Source organism: Aspergillus piperis, assembly GCF_003184755.1.
Source record: "Aspergillus piperis CBS 112811 unplaced genomic scaffold BO85scaffold_16, whole genome shotgun sequence".
Taxonomy (NCBI): domain Eukaryota; kingdom Fungi; phylum Ascomycota; class Eurotiomycetes; order Eurotiales; family Aspergillaceae; genus Aspergillus; species Aspergillus piperis.
Window position 1 is genome coordinate 441813 of NW_020291606.1, and position 26434 is coordinate 468246.

Genomic DNA, 26434 nt, shown 5'->3' on the forward strand with positions numbered 1-26434 from the left:
AGATTAAAATTATGGCATGGTTGTTAAAATAGTATAATAAATCCCACTTATCCGATCAAAACCTGCTGCACAATCCACTACAATATACAAAGTACCTATCTGGAAGCACCAGAGCCCTAACCTCAATCAACGGCCCGGTTACATCATCCTGAACGAACCCAAACCAACCAACTCAATTGCGACCATCCAACTATCATCACAGCCAAATCTACCTGGCAATCTTTATAACTAATCATTACCACAATTAAACAACTCCTACAACTTCAATTCCCAAACACCACCACTCCCACAAACAACTAAATCACAATACCAACATACCAAGAACAACAACAACAATGTCCCCCACACCAAACATCGACATCGACACCACCTCCATCCCCCTCAGCTACGCAACCTGCTCCCTGGGCTCCCCCAGCACAACCCCGCTAGAAACCAAACTCACCACTCTCCGCTCCGCCTCCTTCACCGGCATCGAGCTCGCCTTCCCCGACCTGCTCGCCTACGCCAACACCCACAACCCCGGCACCACCCAGATCCTACCAACCGACTACCCGGCCCTCATCCACGCGGCAGCCTCAATCCGCTCACTATGCGAATCCCACAACCTCCGTATCATGATGCTCCAACCCTTTGCCAACTTCGAGGGATGGCCTCGCGGTTCCGCAGAACGAGAGGATGCGTTCTCCCGTGCAAAAGGGTGGAGTGAGATAATGGAGGCGTTGGGGACGGATCTATTACAGATCGGGTCGACGGATACTCCGGAGGAGAAGCTATGTAGAAAGAATGGTGGTGTGGATAGGGAGGCAGTGGTGGAGGATCTGCGTGAGCTGGCTGATTTGCTGGGGAGGAAAGGACAGCGGATCGCGTACGAGAACTGGTGTTGGAGTACGCATGCACCGAATTGGAAGGATGTATGGGAGATTGTTAGGGATGTGGGGAGGGAGAATGTCGGGTTGTGTTTGGATACGTTTCAGACGGCTGGGGGGGAGTGGGGGGATCCGACGGCTCCTGAGGGGGTAGTTTGTGGTGGTGGGGATGATGTGAGGAAGAGGTATGAGGAAAGTTTGGAGGGGTTGGCGAGGACGGTTCCTCCGGAGAAAATTTTCCTCTTGCAGGTGTCGGATGCGTATAAGCCACTTACTCCGTTTGAGGATGAGGTGGTGGATGGGGCAAGGCCCAGGGCGCGGTGGAGTCATGATTTTAGGCCGATGCCGTATCATGGGGGGTATTTGCCTATTGAGGAGGTGGGGAGGGCGGTCTTGAGGACGGGGTTTAGGGGGTGGTTTAGTATGGAGATTTTTGATGGGGGGAAATCGGGGGAGGAGGAGATTGGGGATGTGGAGGGGTTTGCGAGGGAGGCGATGGGGAGTATGAGGAGGTTTTTGGAGAGGTGTGCGGAGGGTCTTTAAATTAGTAGGGTCAGTCTAGTGTAAATTTACTGGTATAGGTTCCGGTGGACTGGATATATTTAATAACTAAACTATTCATACAACAATTTTACCGAACGCCACATATGCAAAACTCGTGGGGAATATGGAATATGCCAAATAACCATCTCTCATCACCATCCTACTCACCCTCCTAAGCATCGTTGCTAGGGTAGGGAACCTTGTAGGTAGGGACAAACTCCTCCTTGATCGACCGCAGACTCACGAAGCGGGACAGCAGGTTACCACTGCCGGCCTTGTCGTTGGTACCACTGGCACGGGCACCGCCGAAAGGCTGCTGGCCAACAACAGCACCAGTGCTCTTGCAGTTGATGTAGAAGTTACCGGCGGTGTTGCGGAGGGCATCGTCGGCGGTGCGGAGAACCTCACGGTCCTGGGCGAAAATGGAGCCGGTCAGACCGTAGTCGCCGGTCTGGTCAACCTTCTCGCAGATCTTGGCAAAGTCGGCCTCGGTAGCGTCAGCGTAGGTGTGGATGACCAGGACGGGACCGAAGAGCTCGCGGGAGAGGAGAGGGTGGTCGGGGTTGGTGGTGTGGTAGACGGTGGGCTGGATGTACCATCCCTTGGAGGAGTCGTAGCTACCGCCGGCCAGCAGCTCGAGCTCGGGGTCGTTCTTGGCCTCGTCGATCACATTGGCCAGCTTGTTGAAGGAGGCCTCGTGGATGACGGGACCGCAGAAGTTGGTGAAGTCAGAAGGCTCGCCAACCTTGATGTTCTTGGTCTCGGCAACGACGTTCTTGATGAACTCGTCGGCAATGGAAGCGGCCACGTAGGCGCGGGAGGTGGCACTGCACTTCTGGCCCTGGAACTCGAAAGCTCCACGGACAGTCTGGACGGCAGCGTTGCGGACATCGGCCGACTTGTGGACCAGGTGGAAGTTCTTGCCACCGGTCTCACCAACAATGCGGGGGTAGCTGCGGTACTTGCCCTCGGCAACGCCGTTGGCGATCTGGCCGTAGAGGCTACGGAACACAGCGGTGCTACCAGTAAAGTGGAGGGCAGCAAAGTCGGGGTGGTTCAAGACGGTGTTGGTGACCTCCGCGGCATCACCGGGGACGAACTGGATGACGTTCTTGGGCAGACCAGCCTCGAGGAGGATCTGGTGGACGAGCCAGTTGGAGGCGATGGCGGAAGGAGAAGGCTTCCAGACGACAACGTTACCCATCAGGGCGGGGGCACCAGCCAGGTTACCGCCAATGGCAGTGAAGTTGAAGGGACTGATGGCGTAGACGAATCCCTCCAGGGGGCGGTATTCCACACGGCTAGTTAGGTTAGCTATGATCCCTTGACTGCTGGTAAGAGTCACTCACTTCCACACGCCAGGAGCATGGTGAACGGGCTGCTGAGCATACAGGTCCTCGGCGTACTTGACACCGAAGCGGAAGAAATCGCACAGCTCAGCAGCAGAGTCGATCTCCGCCTGCCAGGCATTCTTGCCCTGGCCGTGCATGGTCAGAGCCATGATGTCATAGCGGTATTTGGTCGAGATCAGGTCAGCGGCCTTGAGGAAAATGCTGGCACGATCGGCGAAAGAGGTGGCAGCCCACGACTTGCGAGCCTCGAGGGCGGCGTCAATAGCAGCCTGGACCTCGGCGACGGAGGCGTTGGAGTAGGTCGCCACGGGCGCATGGGAGGCGGGGTTGCTCTGGGTCTCGACCTGGGAGCTCTTGATCTGCGGGGAGTTAGAATTATCCAATTGTTTCTGCTACTCGCATGTCTGCTACTAACCTCCTTGCCAGCAATCACCAGAGGCACATTGAGGGGACCGCTCTGCTTGGTTCTGGCGAGGGCCTCCTCGAGACCGCGGCGGTCAGGAGATCCGGGGGCGTAGTGTTTCTGCGATTGAGTCAGTAAGCTTGACGATGAGCGCGATTTCATGGTTACTCACGTTAGGCTCGTTGTCAATGCGAGGAACCTTGAAGGTGGCGTAAGAGCCCATAGCACGAGCGCTCGTGCGGGCAAGGGAGAGGGAGGGGCATTTGGCGAGGGAAAGGCCCCGAGAACGCAGGAGCAAAGAGGACTGCATGATGGATTGTGCTCTTCCGAGTCGTAACAACTGGATGAGGACTGAATCCGAGGGGATGAAAAGTAGGAGAGATGAGGAGAAAGTGAAGCAGACGCGGGGAAGCTCCGGTGATATAAGAGGCCCGGTTACTGCCGGCCGTGGTTAGTCAGCGCGTAGGATCCCTGGGTGGCACAAAGTACACTGCAGTTCAGTATTCAGAGAGACAAGGTCCAATCCAGCAAACCAACAAGTGATTGTCCTTGCAGCGTACCGGCAACGGCAACCAATGGGCCGGGCAGGAAATGCAGGCAGATCTGATACTCTGCTGTCGCGCTAATCAGTACCGCCGGCTGGATTCCGGGTGGAGCTGCCCACCGGCCCGGATACCTCCACCGGCTGCTGGCCTTCCGCTGGTATTCATTTAGTAGGCAGATAGTGCTGGATACGCACGAAAATCATGACTAACAGGAACCTGTCTTTGTTGGATTTTCGCATCTCAGTTATTGCTAAGTATATTATGTGAAACTGAATTGAATTGTGTTGTGTTCTGTGATGCCAGCAGTAGTCTGCCTCCGCATTGATCCCCCGCATTACGAGCGATCGCTCTGGCTTCTCCGCTGTCTGACTCGCCGCCAGAAGCTAGAAGCTCGTTTGAATAAAACCCAGATATGAGACACTAATTACCTTACATGGAGTCAATTGAGAGCTCAAAGCACCTCTAGAAGTGATGACGAATGCCGAGTTTGATCCATGCATGATGGCTGCATACCGACGAAATGACAAAATACGTGGAGCGGCAAAAAGAGGCGGAGATGAATACCGCAGCAAACCGACGCGTGACTTGACCACCTGACCCTCTCCGCAAGACAGCTGCTACTCTTTTCGGTAACTGTGAACAATGACAAATATACAAGCCATAAGGCTTCTATTCTTGACTATAGCATTCAATCTATGTACATGTGTCGTGCCCAGAAGATTTGCAAATATATCCTTCTGACTCAAGTGGTGAATCCTGCTCAAGCAATCCACCACCACACCCTCTCCAGCCAATTACGCGGCTTCCGCTCAAAGTCGTTCTCGCAGAGCCGGTCGATCTCCTCCTTGCCCGTGAACACGTCAATCTCCGATACTTTGGTCATCCATGGGGTCCGGTACCACACTTTGTGGCCCACATAAAGGGCCAGGAAAATGGCTATCACGATATACGACACCAGAAAATCGGCAGCAGTGAAGTTTCCGGGGAAGAAAACCGCGTATCCATTGGTAAGGGTCAGGAGGGACACGATCACAATCACGTAGTATGTGCCGTAGGGCTGCAGAGGAGTCTTGAAAGTGAGCGTGTCTATCAGGCCGTGGTAGGTCAATGCTTTGCGGAAACGCTGGATTTCGTCAGCCGGGTCTGCTAAAGATCGACGGAAATAACTTACCAAGTAAGCAATACCAATGAGCACCCAGTTGATGAACCCTCCCACTGTGGTGATGTTCGTGAACCAGTAGAAAACATTCTCTCCCGAGTCCGAAAGGTTCAGGAAGGACAGCAAGCCGACTACCCAGGTGATGAGAACGGCCACGTAGGGCACGCCGTTGCGGTTGCACCGGGTGAAGATCTTGGGGGCCTGGCCGCCACAGGCGAGCGAATACAGCGTTCGAGAACCAGCAAACAACCATGCATTACCCGAGGACCAGGCAGAGATTAGAATAGCAGCGTTGACAACGTGATTCAGACCAGAGATACCGGCATTTTGAATGGCAATGACGAAAGGACTGGCACTGGCGCTCGAGCTACCGCTGGCAACCGCGGACATGAGTTTGGGATCATTGTAAGCCACCGTGACACCAATCACAAGGGTTCCCAGAATGTAGAAGGCGAAGACTCGGTAGATGAATCGGTTGGTGGCTTTCGGAATGTTGCGACGGGGCGCTTCAACTTCACCAGCAGCAGTGGTGATAAGCTCGGGGGAGAAGATAAAGGAGAAGCCAGACTTGATGAAGGCGGTCCAGAAGTCGAGGAAGCGACCGGTGTTTCCGCCCACCAAGTAGGGCTTGAACGCGCCGGGTTTGTCCCAGTAGCGGAAGCCGAGTCGATCATGGTTAGGGCCACCACCAAAGAAAAGCACCACGCCCAGGATAATTAGACCAATGATGGCAAGAATCTTTAAAGTTGCAAACCAGAATTCGGCTTCTCCATACCATGACACCGCGACGATATTTAGTAGCAGAATCACTGTGGTTGTTAGAAACAATCTAGAAATTCGAAATAGATTATTGAGGGACATACCGAGGAGGATGATGGTGATCCACACCCCAACATTGATGGAGGTAGTCCAGTACTCGATGATGATCCCGGCAGCCGTCACTTCACTTGCCAGTAACATGGCAAACGAGTACCTAAGAGGCATAGAGATTAGATTGTGTTGGTGAACGGAGAATAATGTCAGCCTACCAATAATTGTATCCTAAATCAGAATTAGCTTATTACTGCAAAACTAGCATAAACATGTCAGGTACAATGTCAAACATACCAGCAGCGAATCCGATACTAGGCTCCGTATAGCGGCCAATCACATAAGGCACCGAAATGCCCTTGATGGGCAGATAGGTGGTCATCTCGCCCAGCACGTTCATTACAAACCACACCACTGTGGACATGGCAAAATAGCCCATGAACAGTGGTGCTGGGCCCACCGTCGACAGCGTGGATCCGGAACCTACGAAGAGACCGGTGCCAATACAACCACCGAGAGCAAGCAGCTGCAGCTGTCGAGAGGACAAACCACGCTGGGTGTCTGTGTTTGGCCCATGGTGAATCTCGCCCTTGAGGGCCTCGGGGTCTTCATCAACATATACGGGAGGAGATGTCACTTCATTTGCGGACTTCTCAGAGTCCTTAAACGTCGGCGCACCCATTCTGGTGTGTACAAAAACGAATAACACACTGATGCGAATGACTAGAACAGTCGCAGATGGAAATTGGCTACGGACGTCTTATATGGGAGCCGCAGAGGCGACCAGCTGGCCCGTCTCAGCAAACATGCTTATCAGGACCGACACGAAATGACTTTGAGCTACGGCCCGATGGCGCAAAGTCTTCCAGAAGGACGCCATCATTGGCTCCAGAGGGCTCTGGGGAGGCGATATGCGGGGGTTTGGCATCTTATCTCTAGTTTGGGTTTACATACGAGCAGTGTTTCTCGTTAGAAGATGGGAAGGTTTGGTGGCTGCCACAGGTTCCCTTATCTGCCTGGCTGGCGGGCGGGGATCGTCCGACGCGGCAGGGACATGGATGCGATATCAGGTTATCTGGCTTGCTCATTGTTTGATATGGATCGGGTTTTCCATTGACGATTTAAGCTTCTATAAAGCTGTCAGAAGCCGGCGGCGTCCCTCGTGGCATTAGAGTAGTATTAGACTGCTGCAAATCCGGGGTGGTTCTCCGCACCACTGTGGGTGTATTCTAGAGCGTGAAGAGAGCTGAATCCACCGCGAGGTTGCTGTGACTAAGAGAAACTGCAACATTGCCAGACCTGTTGATGGAGTCATTCTGTTACCTAATGGCATGGTTCATCTTTGCTCGTTTGGAAAGCTTGACCCATCCAGGCTGGCCATCCGCTGCCATTATTGGTGTGTCGGATGCCTCCCGGTGGAGCTTGAATGGAACCTTCCAGCACTAAGCCAAACAAGGCTAGTAATACATTAATGCCTGACTCTACAGGCATCACAAAGTATGGTGCCTGGTGGCGACATTCAAAGGCAGATTCCGTGGCTGTTTCTATTTTGTACCCAGTACACAGTAATAGCCAGCAGCAGCGATGTTGTCCAAGAGGTAAGAGAGGGTGATACCTTGACCTGACTACTACAGACATGATCGAAAAATACAGTACATTTCTATCAGCGAGACCGGCCTGCCTGTATGCCCTGCCAGGGGTACACATTAATTTTCATGCTGGCATAGTAACAATGGTCTCTAGTGAATCTGTAGCCCAGCAGCACGACCGGGCCGGTCAAGCGGCGACAGCTCCGGTGGGGATGAACCCACCGGCCCGCCTGCCGGTCATCGCCAATCTCTTATCGACCACTTATCAGGGTTATCGCCAGATCGATAACCTGGACTTTTTTTGACCCCTCCAAAAAGTACGGGAAACAAGGATGGTTAGGGTTTTGCGCACGGGACCCTTGGTGCTTTTGTCTATAATTCGAGATACTTTCTCATTTGCTCTGAAGCATAAGGCGTAGTCAAGATCCAGTCAGAACGCTCCTATGAAGTAGTGACACACACCACCCCAACTCCAGTTCATCGGTAAGCTCGAGCGAAGCCTACAGTAGCGGGCGATCAGGCGTAGATCTAGACACAACTGGCCGGGTCAGGTGCAACAATGTTATAGTTGGCCACCCTTTCACTGCAACGCCACCCGCATAATCTCCCAGTCACGGTTAGCCAGTTTGCATTATCTAACGTCACGGGGATGGGCAGCTCCGACAAGAAAAAAATGTGAAAATGAAAATGATAGTAATGCCGCGTCCGGGTTGTTCCTGACCAGGAGAAAGAAAGCCATTGCTGACCGGCTTTCAGTCCACTTCCTGCCCGGTTTCCACCGGTACGGGAACCGCTTCTTTCCATCCCCCATCTACTAGTTACACTAAAGAAAGATCCTCCACTTGCCATACTTCCATTCCCTTGCGATGCATTCATACCACTACAAATTCCCCTCCATTGTCTCCAGACCGAAGAACTACTTATTTCTTATCACCGCTGCGTGACTCTTCTGTCTTCCACACTCATCCTCCCCTCCCCTCCTTGCCACCTTCTTGTATACTCGCCACTTAATCTACCATCATCATGAAGGCTGCCCGCCGTCCTATGCGGGTGCTCTCGAGCGTCCCCTCTACATACTCGTCCGCCAGATACGTTAGCCGCACCAGCAACCCCAAATCTTCCGCCGCTGCGTCCACCCCCACCAACAACCTGTTGCAGCAGCAGGCTGCCGTTCCCTCCAACGATGCCTCAGGATCTCCCCTGGCTAAGCTCCCCATCTCCTCCGTCCTGCGGTCGCTGGTGATTCTCTCCGTCTCCTCTTCCACTCTCCTGTTGAAGCCGTGCATCTTCGCGCTCTCGACCCTCGCGCACCCCAAGACCCCCGTTCTGGACGTCGCCAAGAACCCTCTGTTGAACGCGCTCGTCAAGCACACCTTGTACAAGCAGTTCAACGCCGGTGAGAACAAGCTCGAGGTGCAACAGTCGATCCAGGCCATCAAGCAGTTGGGCTACCGGGGTGTTCTGCTGGGTTACGCTCGCGAGGTCCTGGTGGGTGAGGGCAATGTCGACCCTCGCGATGAGAAGGCCGCGCGGGCGGAGATCCAGACCTGGCTGGATGGTACCCTGCAAACCGTCGACATGGCCCAGGAAGGCGACTTTGTGGCCCTGAAGTAGGTTTTCTCCACATCTTATTCGAATTGGATCATGTACTAATCTTTTCTTAAAGGTTCACCGGTATGGGTACTCAGGTGCTCGAGTTCTTGCAGAAGCAGGCTGCTCCCTCCGAGTTCATGGATTACGCTATCACAAAGGTCTGCGACCTGGCCATCTCGCGCAACGTGCGCCTACTCGTCGATGCCGAGGAGCAGGCTGTGCAGCTGGGTATCGAGAAGTGGGCTCTGAAGTACCAGAAGTACTGCAATGCGAAGACCCCCGGCCACGCCATTTTCTACAACACTTACCAGGCCTACCTCCGCTCGACCCCGGCCACCATTGCCAAACACCTTGAGGTTGCTCGCCAGGAGGGTTACACTGCTGGTGTGAAGCTGGTCCGTGGTGCTTACCTGAAGACCGAGCCTCGCCACCTGATCTGGGCTGAGAAGGAGGAGACTGACGCCTGTTACGACGGTGTCGTCGAGGCTCTCCTGACTCGCCGCTACAACTCGATGCTGCAGCCCGCCTCCGAGGAGCACAAGACCGAGCTGCCCCCTGTCAACGTTATCATCGCCACTCACAACCGGGATTCTGTTCGCAAGGCCCACGCCATCCGTCTTCAGCAGGCTGCTCGCGCCGAGAAGCAGGGAGTTGATCTCAGCTATGCCCAACTTCAGGGTATGGCCGACGAGGTCAGCTGCGAGCTCTTGCAAGGCTTCTCCAGCACCGATGGCCCCGCTTCCCAGGAGACCCCGAACGTGTACAAGCTTCTGACCTGGGGCACTGTCAAGGAATGCATGGGCTTCCTGATGAGACGTGCTGTGGAGAACACCGAGGCGGTTGGCCGTACCAAGCAGTCGCAGGAGGCTATGCTTGGAGAGCTCAAGCGTCGCGCTCGTCGCGTGTTTGGCTTGGGTAACTGATGTTGTTCTATGATACCTCTTGACTCGCATATTTGTTTTGTCTTTTAGCCTTTTTGGCGCATTGTGTGGTTTTGTTGGCTGATTCCCTAAGCGTGAGCATGCATGTAGATGGCGTTAGAAATCTGATTTACTTTTTCATGATAACAAAGCTCAACCTGAACTAATTTACTTGGTGCTATCATAGTGCGGCATAGATAGCCGCTAAACCACGTAGCGCGCGGCGGTGATGTCAAGAGGGACAGTCGATCCATTCCCGACCCCGCGTTCCTCGCATCTACAACGAATTCCCGATTGCAACTTTCGATCGCAACGGAAGGCCATCCGACATTAGTGCCGGCGAACTAGACCTTTCTTCTCGGTACTGATGTCCGATGATATCCGTGTCCCTTGACATCCAGGCACTTAAGTTGGTCTATCTCCGACATCGCTTCCCCGGGTGCCGAGGGGCTATCTGTCTATAAAGGCTCCTGACCATCTATCAGGCACACAACTCACAACCAATATAACTATTGGCTTCCCATTTTCTATACTCCATATCTCGCAACCCAGTTGAATATTACTGTATAGGATTGTTACATCGCCAACATCTTCCTCCATAATGCGTCTACTCCCTGAGCCAGCGGTCGCCCAGATCCTGCGACAGTTGACCCCTACACAATGCCATGACCTTCTTGACGTTCTCTGCGAGGGTCTTACGACTGTATCTTCAGAGTCCTCCGCACCCAGCCACGAGCGACTCATCCACCAACCACTCCGCAGCACCATCGTCACCAAAGACCAGAATCTCTCTCTCTTCATGCCTGTGTCCAACACCGTGCACACCGGCTTCAAAGTTGTAACCGCCTCCCAGGCCAACGGCATCATCGGCGTCATCAACATCTTCTCCCCAGAAGGTAAACTGCAAGGTCTCCTCAGTGCTGCGGAGATCACAGCCTTCCGCACCGCCTTGGCGGTGATGTCGCTGTTCATTCGCTGCACAACCATCAAGAAAGAGCACATCTTGATCTTTGGCTCTGGACGCCAAGCGGAGTGGCATGCTCGACTAGCCCTGCTTCTCGTTCCGGACCAGATTAAGAGAATTACATTTATTAACCGCGGTCGCCGGCGACTGGAGGAGCTGGAGCGAGATGCGATCGCTGATCTACGGGCTGCTCATACCGACAAGACCTTTGCTACGCTGGTCAAAGAAGATACTCCAGATTACGAGGAACAGCTACGGAATGAATTGGGTGCATGCGATGTGATCTTCAGTTGTACGCCGGCGACCGAGCCAAACTTCCCGTACACCTATCTCCAGCCGTCCAAGCAGCGGTTCATCTCCCTTATCGGCTCGTACAAGCCGCATATGCGAGAGATTGACACTGAGACACTGCTGTCGGGCGGAGGGAAGGTCTACGTGGACTCGAAGGAGGCGTGTCTGGAAGAGTCGGGCGAGTTGATTCTGGCGGAGGCGAAAGAGGATCAATTGGTTGAGATTGGAGAGCTGTATGGTCAGATTGATAAGGGTGAGACTGTTAATGTGCCGGAGGGATGTAATGTGGTGTTCAAGTGCGTGGGGATGGGAATAATGGATTTGGTGGTCGGGAATAAGCTGTTGGAAGTTGGACGGGCCAGAAACATTGGTATGGAAGTGGATGGGTTTTAAGAAGCATACTAGCTCTGCTACTAGAGAAAATAGCCCCCCTAAATGGGCTCGATCATGGTTGCTGTAGTGATGATCCATCTATATCCGTCCTCCCCAGTTGTGATGGCTGGCCGGGCAGCCCTGCAGCGGCCAGTTGAGTCACGCGAGCACCCTATTTAGGTACAAAAGATAGCTTAACCCATTACCCAATGACAGGCAACTATCTGGAATGCGCTAACTCCCATAAATTTAGAAATTGTAAAAAAATAAGAAGATTGGTAAATGGAAGACATTCCCCGGAGGTCTCGGCGGTAGATCGGCGAAGGCATGGTTGAGTGAGTGAGTGTGCCGCCTTTTCTGATCTTATCAGTAAGAAAGAAAGATTGGGAAGGGCCAGAGGATCCCCTTCTCCTCCTCCTTCGAACCCCGGGGAAATTTTCTTGTCCTCCGCAACCCACGCAACCCCAACTTGACCCTCTCCCCTCTTGCCTTATGCTTTTTCTATAATTCTACGATGCGCCTGCCTCTCCATCGGCCTCCCTGAACTCGAAACTGCCATGGATGTGGGCCCTGCTACCCCTGCTGGTCTGGGCCAGCAGAAACGACCCCGCGTTTCCGAGGAAAACCGCAAAAGAGCGGTGCGAGCGTGAGCTGCATCCATTCCCCGATTTTATCCCCATAATGCCCCGTCGGGATATCTGGGGATTATTGAGATCTCTTGGAATGCGTTACTGACTAGTATAGCTGCGATGGATGTCGTCGCGTAAAGGAGAAATGCGAAGGAGGCGTCCCCTGTCGCCGATGTCTCCGGTATCGTCGGCAATGCATCTTCACTCACCCCGATCAGGCCGAGAAGCTCGCTCGCTCATCGTCCGTCTCGTAAGTCGCCTGATACCTCTTTCCTCAATGGTTATGATACTGCAATGTGAGTTGTGGAGGCTGATAGACAATATGCGATGGGGTTAGGCTCCTAGACCGCACCGTTGCTTTCAACCAACATGAAATGCTCGAGTCGGAACGTGTCCGCTACATGGAACGCATTCTTCAACACTATGTCCCAAACATCTCGTTCGATATACATTCTCTTCGGAAGATGGCGGAGGAGCTAAAACATAAGCATCGTCCCGCTGGAATAGAGGGTGGGCCGCCTTCGATGCAGCTGGATGGCGAGGAGCTCGAGGATTTGGCCATCGATGATGAGGACTTTACCATCAAGGCTTTGCCGGATAATACTACCCGTATGACTACTCTCTGACTTGTTTTGGGTTTATTGTTGCTGGTGCAGGCTATCTGACTGGTCGGCAGAATACTCGGGAGAATTCTCATACCTGAATTTCTCCATGAAGATTAGACAGAAGATTGACGAGTGGATGAAGACGGCAGCTCCGGAGGTAACCACAATCCTTCGCAGCACTCTTGTTCTATTGCGCTGACGGTGATAGGCATCGACCGAAACAGAACCGTTTGAAGAGCGATGGCGAGCGACTCAGCTGCAGTCGGGTTCAACTTTGGTATCGACATCAGTCACCTGTCTTCCGCCCCGTTTTGTCGCCGACTTCCTTGTCCAAATATTCTTCAAATATGCACAGACCAATAATTTCTACGTCGAAGAAGATTGGCTGCGAGATAAGCTTAATACATGCTATACAGATCCGTCCTGCTTGTCGTCGAAGGATGCCGGCTCGGTTTGCGCCATCCTGATGGTCTTGGCTGTCGGAACACAATTTGCGCATATGGAATCGTCCATTCCCGTCAATCGTCTCTCTTCCAACTCGGCTTTCGATGATGACCATCACTTTTCCGAGGACGATGTCGGTCTCACTTTCTACCAGTTCGCATCGAAGCTGTTGCCAGATATTATCGCCACGGCAAATGTCCGAAGCGTGCAGGCCTGCCTACTGATTGGAACTTATTTGTTGCCACTCGATACGTCTGGACTATGCTATACCTACTTTGGTCTGGCGCTGAAGATGGCGATCCAGAATGGTATGCACCGGAAGTATACGGGGGAAGGACTATCGCCGCGTATGATTGAGATTCGAAACCGTGTGTTTTGGACTGCGTACACGATAGAGAAGTAGGTTATATGGCAGCCCCCTTGATTTCATCCGTGCTTACGATTTTGTAGGCGTGTCAGCATTCTTCACGGAAGACCAGTGTCCTTGTTAGACGCAGACGTCGATGCCCCATTTCCCACTGACTTTCAGGGCTTGACGCCATCGGGACATGTTTCGAACGATACGAACATGGTGACACTCATCAAGCTAACCCTCAAACTCGGAGAAGTCGCGAATGAAATGTATGTTTTGACTCCAAAGGGTACTTGAATATTGCTAACGCTAGTAGATCCGTCCTTCGCAAGTCCCGAAAGAACCAGCAACAAGATTGCTTGGAGAGGCTCCTGAATCTGCGGAAGAACCTAGTCGACTGGTGGGGAACGCTGCCCGAGGAAACCAACTGCAGGGATCTCAACCCAGCAGGGCCACTATTCCGCTCCAACGTGCACTTGAAGCTCGACTATTGTCTGACGCGTATCTTCCTGGGCCGGCCGTTCCTCTTCAGCACCAACCGGGCAGTCAGCTCCGCCACATTACCTGGTGCTCCGGTCAAGACACCATCAGGTCCCGCTAAGAACCGCTCCACATTGATCACGGATTGTGTAGAAGCCGCTCTCGAGATCATCGACCTATGTCGACTCCTTCGCGACGAGCGCGGTCTTGCCCGTGCATCCTTCACCGAGTTCAGCTCGTGTCGCGCTGCTTTACTCGTTATCCTAGCCCAAAGCTTGACCAAACGCACCGAGCGCCTCCGCGAAGCCTTGGACAAGGGCATGGCGTTGATCAAGATTATGTCCATGGGCGTTGGCTCTGCCCGCGCTGCAGTAAGCGTCATCGAAACGCTAGAGCGAGCGATCCGTCGTCTCGAAGAATACAGCCAGACCCAGCCCCAAGGCAGTACTGGTGTCATCGAATCAGCATACGACCGGTTCAAGAATTGGGAAATGCTATGGAAGACCGGGCCCATCTCCCCGGAAATCGTCCCATTCCAAGAGCAGCAATATCATCATACTAGCAACGGACTCGCCCCCGTTATGACCCCTATGACGGGTGGTGCATCCACTGCGAACGAGCCCGTGGAAGCCGATGTGGGCAGCGCGAGTCTTCCCGACTCATCGGAGTTTTCTGTTTCACATCCTTTATCGCAGATGCCGCACTTTGGCCTCGATCACTTTGTCTCTAATCTGCCCCAGGAGTTGGGAGAGTTTACGGCCATCCCTTGTTTTGAACCTGACGGCCAGCCGAGCCTTTCTGGGGAGATGAAATCGGCAGATACGCGGTGGATGAACTTCATGAATGATTAATTGCCTTAAGGCAAGTCAACTTTCGTTGTGATTGAATTCAGCGTTTCCGTTTGGCTTTTCACGGCTGTTATGTTGTGTTGCGTTGTTTATATGTTGATCCGTCTGTAAGAACCGGAGTTCAGTTTCAAAGATACCTAGACAGTATGTATATATTGTTTCACAACTACTAGTGGAAATAGCAGGACAATAAATCTTTCAGATAATATTTCAACCATGCTGATGATATAATAAGTATCTACAAATGCTCTACATACGGAAATAGGATATCTCCCACTAATCAAACGTAACCTTCTTACCCTGGAAAGCAGCAGTGGCCTTCTGCTCCTTCGCCTTCCTGGCCGCCTCCCACGACGGATGCAACGGCTTGTTATCTTCGGGCTTCTTCGCTGGCGGTCCACCACGCTGCGGCCGTCCAAACTGCTGGTGTTGCTGCTGCGGTCTCCCTCTATTACCATGATACTGTCCACCGCGTCCCCACCGCTCACCCCCGTCAGTCGCACCTCGCCTCACATCCCACCCACTATCACGTCCCCCTCCCTTCCGCTTATTCTTCTCCTGCTTAACATGATTCGCTCCGGCTCCGTACTTCTTCTCCCATAGCGCCCGACGCGCCTGCTGACCCATGCGGTTCTTGCGTCGAGGGGGCTCGTTCGCCGCCGCGCCGTCTTCTGCTTCATCTTCGGATCCGGACCAGTATCCGCCCATTGTGAGTGAGGGGAGGAAAGTCGTGCTGGTCGCGGGCGTGAAGGAGGCTTTGCTGGTTGCTTTAGGCTTTTTGCTGGGTGGGGAGGAGGGGGAGGGGGAGCGGGAAATGGACATGTTAGAGGGGATTTCTTGGTCGTCGTTGTCTGATGCTTCTTCTTCTTCCTCCTCGTCCTCCTCCTCTTCTTCTACGTCGTTGATCTCGTTCGGATCGAGATCTTCGTCGCCATCGGATCCGTCTTCGTTCTCGTCGCCGGAATCGGGCGCCAGGCGCGCGTCGAATTGTGCGTAGTCGATGCTTTCTGCGTCGGAGCCGGCGTCGTCCATGTTGATGTCTTCGTCGCCGCTTGGCGAGGCAGATGCGCTTGTCCGAGCTGTCTCGGCATCGGCCTTCTTCTTGCTGCTGCTGCTACTGCTGCCGCTGCTGCTCTTCTCTTCCTTGGAGGATTTCTTTTCATCCTTCTTCTTCTTCTTCACATCCGCAGGCTTATCCTCAATGCCCAATAACTTGCGTATGCCCTCCATAATCCCCGGAAACACATTCTTCACTGGCGTAGACTTATACAACCGCGCCGTGACGTTCGCTTCAGCTGTACTTTTCGGTCCCTCCGCGGATAACTTCTTCTTGTCTTTGAATTGGATGAAGAGCGGCGACTCGGCGATGCGTTTCGTCTTGAGGAGTTGCTTGAAGAGGTATTTCTCCGCGGTGGCGTGGGGGTCCAGTGTCTATTATCATTTTTAATTCAAATGTTAGTGTTAAAATCGAGACGTAGAGATTGTTGATATGTGAAAGGGATTGAGAGTGGACAGGTGATGGATGGATGTACCTTAACAACCTGAATCTCCTCCGCAATCCGACTCAACGTCCCCTCTTTCTTCTCTCCCTCTTCCTTCTGCGCCGTCTTCTCCCTCCGTCCGAGCTTCTGGCGCTCGAAGCCCCGCGCTACCTTGAGCGCTTTGGATAGCGTCATCACGCCATATTCGAATTTCTGGAATAGTCGGGTTACTTGCAAGGATTGGCTCCGGTCGTGCGGTGTGTATGGCGATTCGGAGAAGTCTGCGAAGTTGCGCTTCCCCATTTTGCTTTATTTGCTTTTTAGGCTTGGGATTTGTGAGGATGATGTGTGTAGTGGTTATGTGTTGATAAATGATGTAGTCGGTTTATATTCGCGGTGAGGGCAATATGCGGGGATATAATCTGGGTTATGGCTTCCAATGTTGATTTCAAGATTATGATAGATTGGAGTAGTTTTTCTTTCTGGTCAGGGAACTTTTTCTGCCGGTCGGAGGAAAGGGCGGTGCCAAGCGATGGAATGAGATGGCTTCGCCGCCTTTTGGTTCAAGTTTTGGGACGTGGACGGGGCGTTTTGCCGTTTTGGGTGTCTTATTTTTGGGGGATGGTTATTGGTCCGTTTCATGGTGGATGAATTCATTGGGGGTTTGTTGATTTTATCTTTTGATATGGGGTGGAATTGGTGTCAATTGGGTGTGGATGTGGTACTCTACAAAATTTTGATGAGGAAGTTTTCGAATTGTGTGCAATGTAAGGATATAATTTCATAATCTACGATATCATGGCGCGAGTCAACCTACTTGGAGAAATGGCGACCCACGTTAGAAGTTTGCGCGAAACCAACGTCAAATTCAACACACGGTATGTACATACAGAACCAGTAAGGAAAGATAATACGATTACATCTCCTCTATTTCTTTTCCTCCTCCTTCGGCTCCGGCTTGGGGGTGGGCAGCTTGAACTATATCATCAGTTAGCATCATCCTTATTATCGCACAACTTGATATATAAACATACCGACTCAGGAGTTCTGTCAGTACCCGCACTGACAGGCTCCCAGGCAGCAGTACCACCCTCGAAGTTCCGGAACGCCTGCGTAAGCTCCAGAGGCTCAATGACAATGCGCTTCTTCTCCTCACAGTAACGCAGCTCCGTGTATCCAGTCAAGGGGAAGTCCTTGCGCAGCGGGTGACCGTCGAAACCGTAGTCGGTCATGATACGGCGCAAATCGGGGTGGCCGGTGAAGAAGACACCGAACATGTCGTACACCTCACGCTCATACCAGAGAGCACCCTCGAACAGACCAGTAACACTGGGCACGGGGCTAGCCTCGTCGGCGTAGGTCTTGACACGGATACGCGAGTTGTAGCGAACGCTGAGCATGTTGTAGACGACCTCGAAGCGCTGGTCGCGGGTGGGGAAGTCGACACCGGTGATGTCCGAGATCTGGGTGTATTCGGCCGCGGTGTGGTATTTCAGGAAGGTCATGGTGGGGATCAGGCCGGAGGGAGGGACGTAGATGCAGAGCTCATCCTTCCACACGGAGAACTGCTGGACGTGCTTGGGCAGGCACGACATGATGTACTGGCCGTACTTGTGCAGACTGTCCGCCTTGTCCTGGTACTTGTCGGCCGGGTTGATGACGGGGGCGCGGAGAGGTCCAGAGGCTAAAGAATTGTGTTAGTGGTGTAGATCCTGCAGTGTCAATGGTCGAATCCGGGTGCCATTGGACATACGGGGACGCTGGGCCTGGCGCATGTTGGGAACATCCTCTGAGATAGGCGCGGTCGAGGCCTGAGTGGCCTTCAGAGCGGTCGTGGTGAAGGTACGGGTCGACCGGACGGCGGTGGCCAGGGAGCGGCCAGATCCCAGCCGCATCAAGGAGCGAGCAGAGGCCATGATGACGGACAATTGCGGGTGTGAGACGACGGGGAAGGTGGAGGGAGGGGAGAGCAGCGGAGGTTCCTCATCCAAGGAGCTTTTGCCGGTCCAGGCGAAGTTGTCGCGGTCACGTGAGAACTGCAAGTTTGGCTGCCGGAGATGACATAAGCGGCGCGGACAGCAACAGCAACATATGTACGCCTCAGGCTGCAAGGGCAGTCAAACAGTGCAAACCCGCGCAAACCCCATCAATCAAAGCTTCACTTCTCTTTCTCGCTCTTCGCCTCCAACTCTCCCTCTTCCTTTGCGTCTGTGTCCCTCCGTGCTCCTTCTTCTCGTCCTCCTCACCTTTACCCCACGTTTCTTCGATCTACCATCTTCTTCCTCCCTCGGACTCTTCTTTTCGTCCCTTTTCCTATCTTCCTCTCCTGTCTCGTTTGACCTTCTTTTTTTTTCTACCCGCTTTTCCTCGCCCTCTACCTGCTGCCCCCCTTCCGCCCGGGTTTGGTTGATGGGTGTTAGTCTTGGACTGTGATCGCCGTCTTGTCCAGTCGTCGTACCGTTGCACAGCTTCGTCACTCACAATGTCAAATCGCCAACAGATTGACTCCGTCATCGATGATGACGACGAGTTCTGGTGTGTCCGCTTCCCACTTTTCCTACCCGTCGGGTTGTCCTATGACTGGTCAGTTGGGCTGACATCTTCGTCTTCTTTAGCCCCCTTTGCATCGAAGAATTTGATCTTTCGGATAAGAACTTCAAGCCTTGCCCCTGTGGGTATCAGGTACGCATCCTTCTCGCCTTGTACTCCCTTGCGAATCAACGGCCCGATCAGGAGATCGCTCGCGTCGTATGCGATCCGGACCGTCGCTAACAGACCCCTCTAGATTTGTCAATTCTGCTACAACAACATCAAAACCCACAGCGAAGAAGGCCGGTGCCCCAACTGCCGACGGGTCTACGATGAGAGCACCATACAATACAAGGTTCCCGATGCCGACGAGTATGTGGTCACTCCTCGCTCTTGTTCCCACTCTCCCTTCCCGCGTCTTGGCGCTAACATAGCAACCCGCAATTTTAGATTCAAAGCCGACCTGGCCTTGAAACACCGCAAGGCTGCCGCCGCGAAGAAGAAGGAGGCCGAGAAACGTGAAATCGAGGCTTCCAGTCGCAAGAATCTTGCCGGTGTCCGCGTCGTGCAGAAGAACCTGGTTTACGTGATCGGTCTCAACCCCACGATACGTGACGAGAATCAACTCCTCCTGACTTTGCGCGGTCGAGACTACTTCGGTCAATACGGCGACATCGAGAAGATCGTCGTGAGCAAGGCAAAGCCTGGTGGCAACCCGAACCAGGGCATTGGTGTCTACGTCACGTACGCAAGGAAGGCCGACGCAGCCACTTGCATAGCAGCTGTGGATGGGTCAGCCAACGGTGACCGGGTGCTACGGTAGGTCGAATTGTCTACCTTCTGATGTTCTGTTCACAAAACAACGTACTGACCGCTCTAGTGCCCAATATGGTACGACCAAGTATTGTTCTTCCTTCCTGCGTAACGAGCAATGTCATAATCGAAACTGCACCTTCCTGCATGAGACTGGTGAGGACAGCGACAGTTACAGCCGGCAGGATCTCTCTTCGATGAACACCTTGTCGAGTCAGCGTATCAACGGTGCCCCCAGCGGTCCCACCCACTCGATCCCTCCGCACGTTGCCCGGTCCTCCGCTCAACCGATTTCGCAACCTATGCGCCGTCAGCCTAGTAGAGATGACGCTGCTGGTAGCCGGCCACCTGATGGGTCTGCCCTGCCATCGTCGGCAAGTTGGGCGAACAAGGACGCCGTGCTGAGCAGGACGAGACGAGCAAGTTTGACCGGCAGCCAAGCCTCGCAAAGTCCCCGACCCGCCATCGCCACGGTGTCGCCCGCGGTGGAGGAGGCGAAACGCGTGGAGAAGCAGTCTACAGATGCGCAGGAGCGTGCTCAGGCTCAGGCTCAGGCCCAGGCTCAGGCCCAGGCTCAGGCTCAGGCTCAGGCCCAGGCGCAGGCGCAACCGTCCCCCTCTTCTGAAGCACGATCCTCGCCGTCCAGTTCCCCCCCGACTGTCCAGACGCCACCTAAGCCGGAGACGCCTCTGTTGGATAACTTGGTCAAGGCTGTCAACTCCCCAGACTTCAAATTCATTTTCTCGGCGGCTGGTCTGCCTGCGGAGGAGGTTGCCCTTATTGAGAACCACCCTTCGTTCATCGATCCCTATGGTGGTGTGAAACGCCGAGCTATGCGTGAGAAGGCGGAGCAGGAACGTGTCCGGCGAGAGCAGGAACTACTGCAGTCTGCTGCTGCGGAAGAAGAGAGCCGTGAGAGCGGAAGCCTGCAGCTTGGTGGCGAGCCGGATGACGCAGTGCCTCCGAGAGGCCGTAGTGGTCGCGAATCTCATGGTGCTATTCAACCTCCCTCCCAGCAGGGCACGACGACAAACTCCGCGGTTGGCTCCCCCGTCTCGGCAACCAGTCACCAGTTCCAGCAACTTAACCTGGCAGGCCGTAGCTTGACCCCTCTGCAGCAACAGCAGTTGCTTCTCTTGAAGTCTGCCGGCAACCAACAGGCTGGCCTGGTTGATCAGCTGCAGGGTGGACTCAACTCCGCTGCTCTTGACCAAGCAGCCCAGGTCCGTCAGGGTCTACTCCAGAGCCAGATGGCACAGTTCAATGCTCTGCAGGCCCAAAGTCGCCAGAACTCTCGTTTCACCTTCGCCAATGAGGCCAATGCCAAGAACATCCCTAATGTCCGCATGTTGAGCCAAATGCAGGCTGGTACTCCTAACCCGCTCGCAGCCCCTAGTCCTCAGCATGGTCTTGCTGGCAACTACTTCACTAGTGGCGTGCAGGGTCCACCCCCCGGGTTGAAGACGGCGGGTACTCCGCCTATCAGCGGCGGCGGCATGTTCGCCCAGGGTCACGGTTTCACAACGAATGCCAATGTCGGTTTGGGATCCAACCTCGGAAAACAAGAAGCCAATCCAGAGTTGATGCGTGAGCTGCTGAGAGGCCGCAGTAGCGCAAATGCCGGTGGTTTGCAGGGTCAAGAGGCCGCTAAGCGTGAGTTCATGTTTCCTTTCCTCCAACAGCACCAAACTCCCCCTCCCCTGACTCCCGGCAATGGCCTTCTCAGCTCTTTCTATGGTGCTCAGGCGGGAAATTATTCCGAGTCTGGTCCACAGAAGCAGAAGAAGAAGGGGAAGAAGCACAGACACGCTAACACTTCCTCCGGTGGAGGCGGTGTAGTAGATCTTGCGGACCCGAGCATCCTACAGGCGAGGATGCACCAGGTTGGTGCGAATGCTGCCGCTGCTGCTGCTGCTGGGCAGGCGCTGTACGGGAGTCAGGGTCAAGGTGGGTACAATCAGGCCATGATGTATGGCAGCGGCTTCAACCGCTGGTGATTGTTTGCCCCCCTTTTTCATAATTCATTAATAACCCTCCCTCGCCTTTCACTTCTATCCCTGTTGTTTATGATGACTACCCTTTTTGCATTTTGTTTCTTTTTGCCCATGCTCCTTTTTCTGTCTCCCTTTTTATTTGATGACATGATATCATATTTCTCTAGATGGGCGTGGGATATGATTCTTATGTTTCAGTTTTCCGGACTCATTGATTCGATGTTGAAAACTTTGCGACATATTTCCACTCTGCAACGAAAGCATTAAGCAAACGGCTCTTGAAAACAACAAGAATTCGGGCTAGGCGTGCCTTTGGCGTTTATCTTCATGATTGTTTTTTTCTTGTTTTCATGTTTCTTTATTCTGCCACGTCATGTTTCTTTTTTGCGTTTTGTCTCCGGCTTCCGTGTGGATGGGAGGCGTCCTTGCACTTTATGGGCACATCGTGTCTTCTAGGTCCACTGCGCTTTGGTGGCTGTCGTATACTTTGTTCTTTTGCATCCAAGCTGGGTTGATCTATCAGCATCTTGGTGGCCCATTCGGTCTGGTCATGGCTTTATGTACGTTAACCTCCCTGCCCTGGCTTTCGATAAACACGAGCAGGGCCCTCTATGCGAAACCAATTTCTCACAATTATTGTTCTATAGACAATATGCCTTGTGTGTCCGTCTGGTTGCATCGGCCGGGACATTTGTGTAATTAATATGCCTGCCCTTCCGTACCTTTGTCGTCTCGTTTTGTTTCTAGGAGTCCACGGGCACGCCCTTTTTCTATCTGTTTCTGCTTGTCTCGTTGGGAGGGGTTCCTTTGCGTTATTCTTGTCATCCGCCTCACTCACACATCGTCTTGCAGACGTCAAGAAGCTAACAGCGCTTCTAGTGGACGAAGAATTCCCTCCTCTTGGAGCTCAGCCAAAGGACAAGCGTCCGGTTGACAGCTTTGGCTATCTCGTGCGCTCGCATTTCTCCAGTGACTCGCAAAGCTCGGCCCGTGCTGGAACCCCTACCCTGCCTCCGGGACTTCCTCTACCACACGCTCATCCCGCATCTGCCTTGTTTCAAAGTCCGCTCAATCCATCCAGTCCGGTCTCGTCGCCATCTGTGCCGCCAGGTCTTAATCCGCCTTTCCATAGGCTAGGCACGCCGGGCCAAGGACTACAGGAAGGCTCTCGCCAGGCCTCTCCGGACTTGAAGGACACTCCTGACAATGCTCCTACCTCAAGTCGCGTCAAGAATGCGTCCGAAATATCACTCGGTTCTCCTGTGCCAAAGTCAGCCAACAAGGCTCGCGCCCAGCAGAAAGGAGATTTGACGGTCGCTGCTGACAAGAAAGCTGGCTCTTCGAAGGCTGGAGACAACAATGAGAAAACCTCGGCGCCTACGGGCAAAGTTAAGCCCATAAAGCTGGAGCTTCCCTTGGGTACTTCTCAATCTCATGATGCTCCAAAGCCCGATACACCAAGTCAATCTCATGCTCATGGCCCGGTGCCCACTTCGACGATTGGTTCCCGTCCGAATACACCTTTGACTGGGGTCTCCCGTGTTTCCGACTCGTCCGCTCCCCGCCAACCTCGAGTTCTCCGTGTGGTTGACACGCCGAAGACTGAAACTCCGCCGCCCCCATCTGCCACCCAGTCTGTCGCGTCCATACCTGCTGCAGCAAAAGCGCGTTCCAGACGGCCAAGTATCTCGTCGCTCAGCAGGCCCGATACGCCCGGCGACCTGGGTTCGGAAGCCGATCTTTACACTTCGGCATCCGTGTCCCGTGCTAACTCTCCTCCGGCTTCGTCCAGAATTGGCTCTGCACCTGTCCGGGCGATGACCAAGAGCCAGGCTAAGAAGGAACGGCGACAGAAGGCCAAGGAACTGGAAGCCAAGAAACAAGAGGCCACTGCCGTCGTTGAGGAACCAGTGCAGGCCCCGATCATCGGTCGAAAGCGCAAGACCAAGAAGACTCCTGTTAGCTCGAACGACTCGCCTGCTACAGCTCCGGATAATACTGAGACTGGAAAGTCTGCCAACTCCGCAGGCTCCGATAGCAATGAGAAGACTGGCCAGCGGACAGAAGCGGCCAAGAAGAACAAATCGAATGAGAAGGCTACGAAGGACTCCAAGGCAACTGTTACCGAGGAGAAAGCTACGGCTGAACAGAAGGCACCTGCTGAAGCATGGCGTTCTAAGAACACGGTCGAGCAGCTGATGAAGGACGCCGAATCCAGCGGGGTCCCGGTCAAGGAGCTCTTCGCGGAACGTACGTCTCCGTTGCAGGTGCTTCTTGCTCAGCTTCACAAGTCTGCTGAATTAGATCTGAACAATCATCCCCTTTTCAATCCAGCCAACCTAAACCAGCGCTTCGACATGAAGTGCACTGCGGATGATTACGACATTCTCAAACAGCCCATCGAGTTGACCGACGAGCATCGCAAAGCATTGATGCGCGGAGAAGCCATCCGTGTTAACTCGGATTCGAACATGCTGAAAGACCGATGCTTGATCAGTCCCCGTGGGTGCGTCCTACACCATCTGTCGCCAGAGGAAGAAGAGCGGTACCTCGCGCTTGAGAAGAACATTGCCTGGGCAATTGATACCTTCCAGGAGTACTCGAACGTGCCAATTACGGAACCAGATGTGACCAATCGTGGTGGTGGCTTGGACGCACTGTTTGCTACCCCTGAGAACTTCAACATCTGCTGGGTCGACGAGACCTCGGCTGGCCTCACCTCTGGCTCTCCTACTGCCGGGATGTCCCTCTCTGACGCGAGTGGCTCCACTATTCCCGCGCCTCCCAACGTTTTGTCGGCCATGGAGGCGGACAGCACTCGCAGCCATAACTGGGCCATTGCCAACACCGCCGAGCTGGTCAATGCCACTGCCACCTCTGTACGATCCTTCGCTGCCGCTACTGCCAAGCACATGCTCGGTGCGGCGGGGGTGGTCATGGGCAACATCCCAGACCTGGACGATGTGGTTGGAATGACCAATGAGGAGCTGCGGTCGTTCGCGGTCAAGTCGCAGAAGGATCTCGAATCGTCTCGCAAGGAGCTAGACACGATCGACAAGAAGCTCAACGCTCTAGTGAAGCGGAACCGCAAGCTTGCACAGCAGGCTCTTGCGACTACCGTTGACGCGTGAACCCCCGTTCTGTCCCTATGACGACTGTATTTTAGTAGATCTCTTTCAGCATGTTTCCTGCTTTCTTTTTATGCTGGCTTACTACTACCCCTGTATTCTGAGCCTGGTCTCTGTTCATGCTGTATGATGCTTGTCTCCGTTATTAGACTTTACAGGGGAATACTCACGAATCAATGATAATACATTAGACTATACAGATCTTCAATTATATACTAGTAACTCTATCTACGCACTCTCATTAGGCCGGAAGACCACCTTCTCACCCGAAACCCCCTCCTTATTCGTCTTCAAAGCCTCTTCCACAGCCTCCAACCCACCAGGCACCACCCGCACACGATTCGGCACAAACAAGCCCTTCGCAATCCACCCATCCTCACCCCCGAGCGCCTTCACCATAGGCTCACTAATATGCCTCAACTTAGGCGAAGCCCCAATACCCAAAATCGGCCGAATCTCCACCTGATGCTCCCCCTCCTTGCCCAGCTCCTCCGCCTCCTTCTCCGCACCCAACACCGTAACCACCGCCTTCGCATTGTCCTTACTCTTCTTCGCAATCTCCACGCCCAACACCTGCGTCTCCTTCATCGAAATCGCATCATACACATAACAAATCGGCACCTCCCCAGCGGCATCCACAAAGTTCTGCGCCTTAGCAACCTTCCGATCCAGCACCACATGCGCCCCCAACCCCTCCAGATGCTCCTTATGCACAACACTCGCATTCGTGATAATCTTCGTGAACCCGCTCAACCTCGCAAACTGAATCGCATACTGTCCCACACTCGACGCTCCGCCCAGAATAGCAATCGCCTTGCCCTTGCCTGCCTCGGATCCGCCCTCAGCCCAAGGCGCAGGCGTGATCCCGTGCCCTGTGCTGTCGTACATACCCGTCACAACGGCCACACTGGCTAGACTGATTCCCGCGGCTTGCTCGTCAGAGATGTTCGAGGGGGTCTTGGAGACGAGTTCTGCTGGCATCACGCAGTATTGTTGGAAGGTCGACGCGGCGTAGTTGCCGATTATGCCTTGGAAGAAGACCCGGTCGCCGGGCGTGAAGGTCGAGACGTTGGGGCCTACGGCGGCGATGGTGCCCGAGGCGTCGGACCCGAGGATCGCCGGGTATTCGGTTAGGAAGAAGTTGTAGTCGCGCATTTTCCAGTCGACGGGGTTCACGGCCGTGGCGGTGATTTTGATTAGGACTTGGTTGGTCGAGGGGGTCGGGAGGGGTTTGGTGGTTAGGGTCGTGGGCGATTGGGGGGTGGGCACGGTGGCCGCGAGGTAGGTGGAGGGGAGGGACATATTGGTTGTTATTGTGCTGGTGGTGTAGTTCGTCGGTTGTTGGTGGTGGTGGTGGTCGAAGTGGTGTGGTTGGTGGGATTTGAAATAGAGTGCTGACGGGCGTCAGTGATATGGAGATCAGATTATAGCTCGTGAGGGGTAGGGTTAGGGGTACTTTAGTTTAGATGATGATGTTATATAGGAAGCCAGTGTCTGATTTGTAATGAGGTCATGGACATTAGTCATCGACTCCACTGGGGCTGTTGTTGATCTGCGTGGGCTTTGTTATGCGATGGATGTTATGGATAGAAGTATAGTGTCATTGAGCTGACGGCCAAGAGGAGGCTGTGAAGAGTATGAGCATACATCTGCATGCCACCAAATACGAATATGTCGTGTACATCTTGTAGAACTCAGTGGCATGACAGCTGAATTGCAGAAAT

The 26434-nt window shown here is 53.7% G+C and overlaps 10 protein-coding genes across 10 annotated transcripts; 5 read left to right on the forward strand and 5 right to left on the reverse strand.

Annotated features, from left to right (window-relative positions):
- Nucleotides 1-226: 226 nt before the first annotated feature.
- On the forward strand, nt 227-1409 carry BO85DRAFT_425841 (sugar phosphate isomerase/epimerase family protein; the record flags this gene model as incomplete). The annotated part of the gene is made up of 1 exon (XM_025658093.1): nt 227-1409. The coding sequence occupies exon 1, from the start codon at nt 336-338 to the stop codon at nt 1407-1409; it is 1074 nt and encodes a 357-aa protein (XP_025513208.1). The 5' UTR covers nt 227-335.
- Nucleotides 1410-1581: 172 nt separating this feature from the next.
- On the reverse strand, nt 1582-3474 carry prnC (delta-1-pyrroline-5-carboxylate dehydrogenase prnC; the record flags this gene model as incomplete). Its single annotated transcript, XM_025658777.1, has 4 exons — nt 1582-2710; nt 2759-3120; nt 3177-3284; nt 3337-3474. The coding sequence occupies 4 exons, from the start codon at nt 3472-3474 to the stop codon at nt 1582-1584; spliced, it is 1737 nt and encodes a 578-aa protein (XP_025513209.1).
- An 879-nt stretch (nt 3475-4353) lies between these two features.
- BO85DRAFT_402223 (proline-specific permease) lies at nt 4354-6376 on the reverse strand. The gene is made up of 5 exons (XM_025657182.1): nt 5976-6376; nt 5897-5909; nt 5732-5841; nt 4881-5677; nt 4354-4832 (listed from the first exon to the last, which is right to left on the reverse strand). The coding sequence occupies exons 1-5, from the start codon at nt 6358-6360 to the stop codon at nt 4470-4472; spliced, it is 1668 nt and encodes a 555-aa protein (XP_025513210.1). The 5' UTR covers nt 6361-6376; the 3' UTR covers nt 4354-4469.
- Nucleotides 6377-8043: 1667 nt separating this feature from the next.
- BO85DRAFT_425851 (proline dehydrogenase family protein) lies at nt 8044-9935 on the forward strand. The gene is made up of 2 exons (XM_025658094.1): nt 8044-8877; nt 8934-9935. Exons 1-2 carry the CDS (start codon nt 8291-8293, stop codon nt 9781-9783), a joined length of 1437 nt encoding a protein of 478 aa, XP_025513211.1. The 5' UTR covers nt 8044-8290; the 3' UTR covers nt 9784-9935.
- A 117-nt stretch (nt 9936-10052) lies between these two features.
- Nucleotides 10053-11642, forward strand: BO85DRAFT_451606 (putative proline utilization protein PrnX). Its single transcript, XM_025660625.1, has one exon. The coding sequence runs from the start codon at nt 10382-10384 to the stop codon at nt 11426-11428; it is 1047 nt and encodes a 348-aa protein (XP_025513212.1). The 5' UTR covers nt 10053-10381; the 3' UTR covers nt 11429-11642.
- A 48-nt stretch (nt 11643-11690) lies between these two features.
- BO85DRAFT_451607 (Zn(II)2Cys6 transcription factor) lies at nt 11691-14979 on the forward strand. The gene is made up of 7 exons (XM_025660626.1): nt 11691-12053; nt 12152-12286; nt 12374-12645; nt 12713-12798; nt 12850-13484; nt 13536-13706; nt 13754-14979. The coding sequence occupies exons 1-7, from the start codon at nt 11965-11967 to the stop codon at nt 14766-14768; spliced, it is 2403 nt and encodes an 800-aa protein (XP_025513213.1). The 5' UTR covers nt 11691-11964; the 3' UTR covers nt 14769-14979.
- On the reverse strand, nt 14948-16710 carry BO85DRAFT_479757 (BUD22 family protein). Its single transcript, XM_025662970.1, has 2 exons — nt 16298-16710; nt 14948-16196 (listed from the first exon to the last, which is right to left on the reverse strand). The coding sequence occupies exons 1-2, from the start codon at nt 16547-16549 to the stop codon at nt 15042-15044; spliced, it is 1407 nt and encodes a 468-aa protein (XP_025513214.1). The 5' UTR covers nt 16550-16710; the 3' UTR covers nt 14948-15041.
- A 384-nt stretch (nt 16711-17094) lies between these two features.
- BO85DRAFT_425862 (complex I 30 kDa subunit family protein) lies at nt 17095-18181 on the reverse strand. Its single transcript, XM_025658095.1, has 3 exons — nt 18000-18181; nt 17281-17930; nt 17095-17224 (listed from the first exon to the last, which is right to left on the reverse strand). Exons 1-3 carry the CDS (start codon nt 18160-18162, stop codon nt 17174-17176), a joined length of 864 nt encoding a protein of 287 aa, XP_025513215.1. The 5' UTR covers nt 18163-18181; the 3' UTR covers nt 17095-17173.
- A 269-nt stretch (nt 18182-18450) lies between these two features.
- On the forward strand, nt 18451-24927 carry BO85DRAFT_402243 (CCR4-NOT core ubiquitin-protein ligase subunit MOT2). The gene is made up of 6 exons (XM_025657183.1): nt 18451-18781; nt 18862-18928; nt 19032-19147; nt 19226-19594; nt 19656-21535; nt 22462-24927. The coding sequence occupies exons 1-6, from the start codon at nt 18729-18731 to the stop codon at nt 24711-24713; spliced, it is 4737 nt and encodes a 1578-aa protein (XP_025513216.1). The 5' UTR covers nt 18451-18728; the 3' UTR covers nt 24714-24927.
- BO85DRAFT_451612 (zinc-binding alcohol dehydrogenase family protein) lies at nt 24928-26057 on the reverse strand. Its single transcript, XM_025660627.1, has one exon. The coding sequence runs from the start codon at nt 26010-26012 to the stop codon at nt 24939-24941; it is 1074 nt and encodes a 357-aa protein (XP_025513217.1). The 5' UTR covers nt 26013-26057; the 3' UTR covers nt 24928-24938.
- Between the last annotated feature and the right edge of the window lie 377 nt (nt 26058-26434).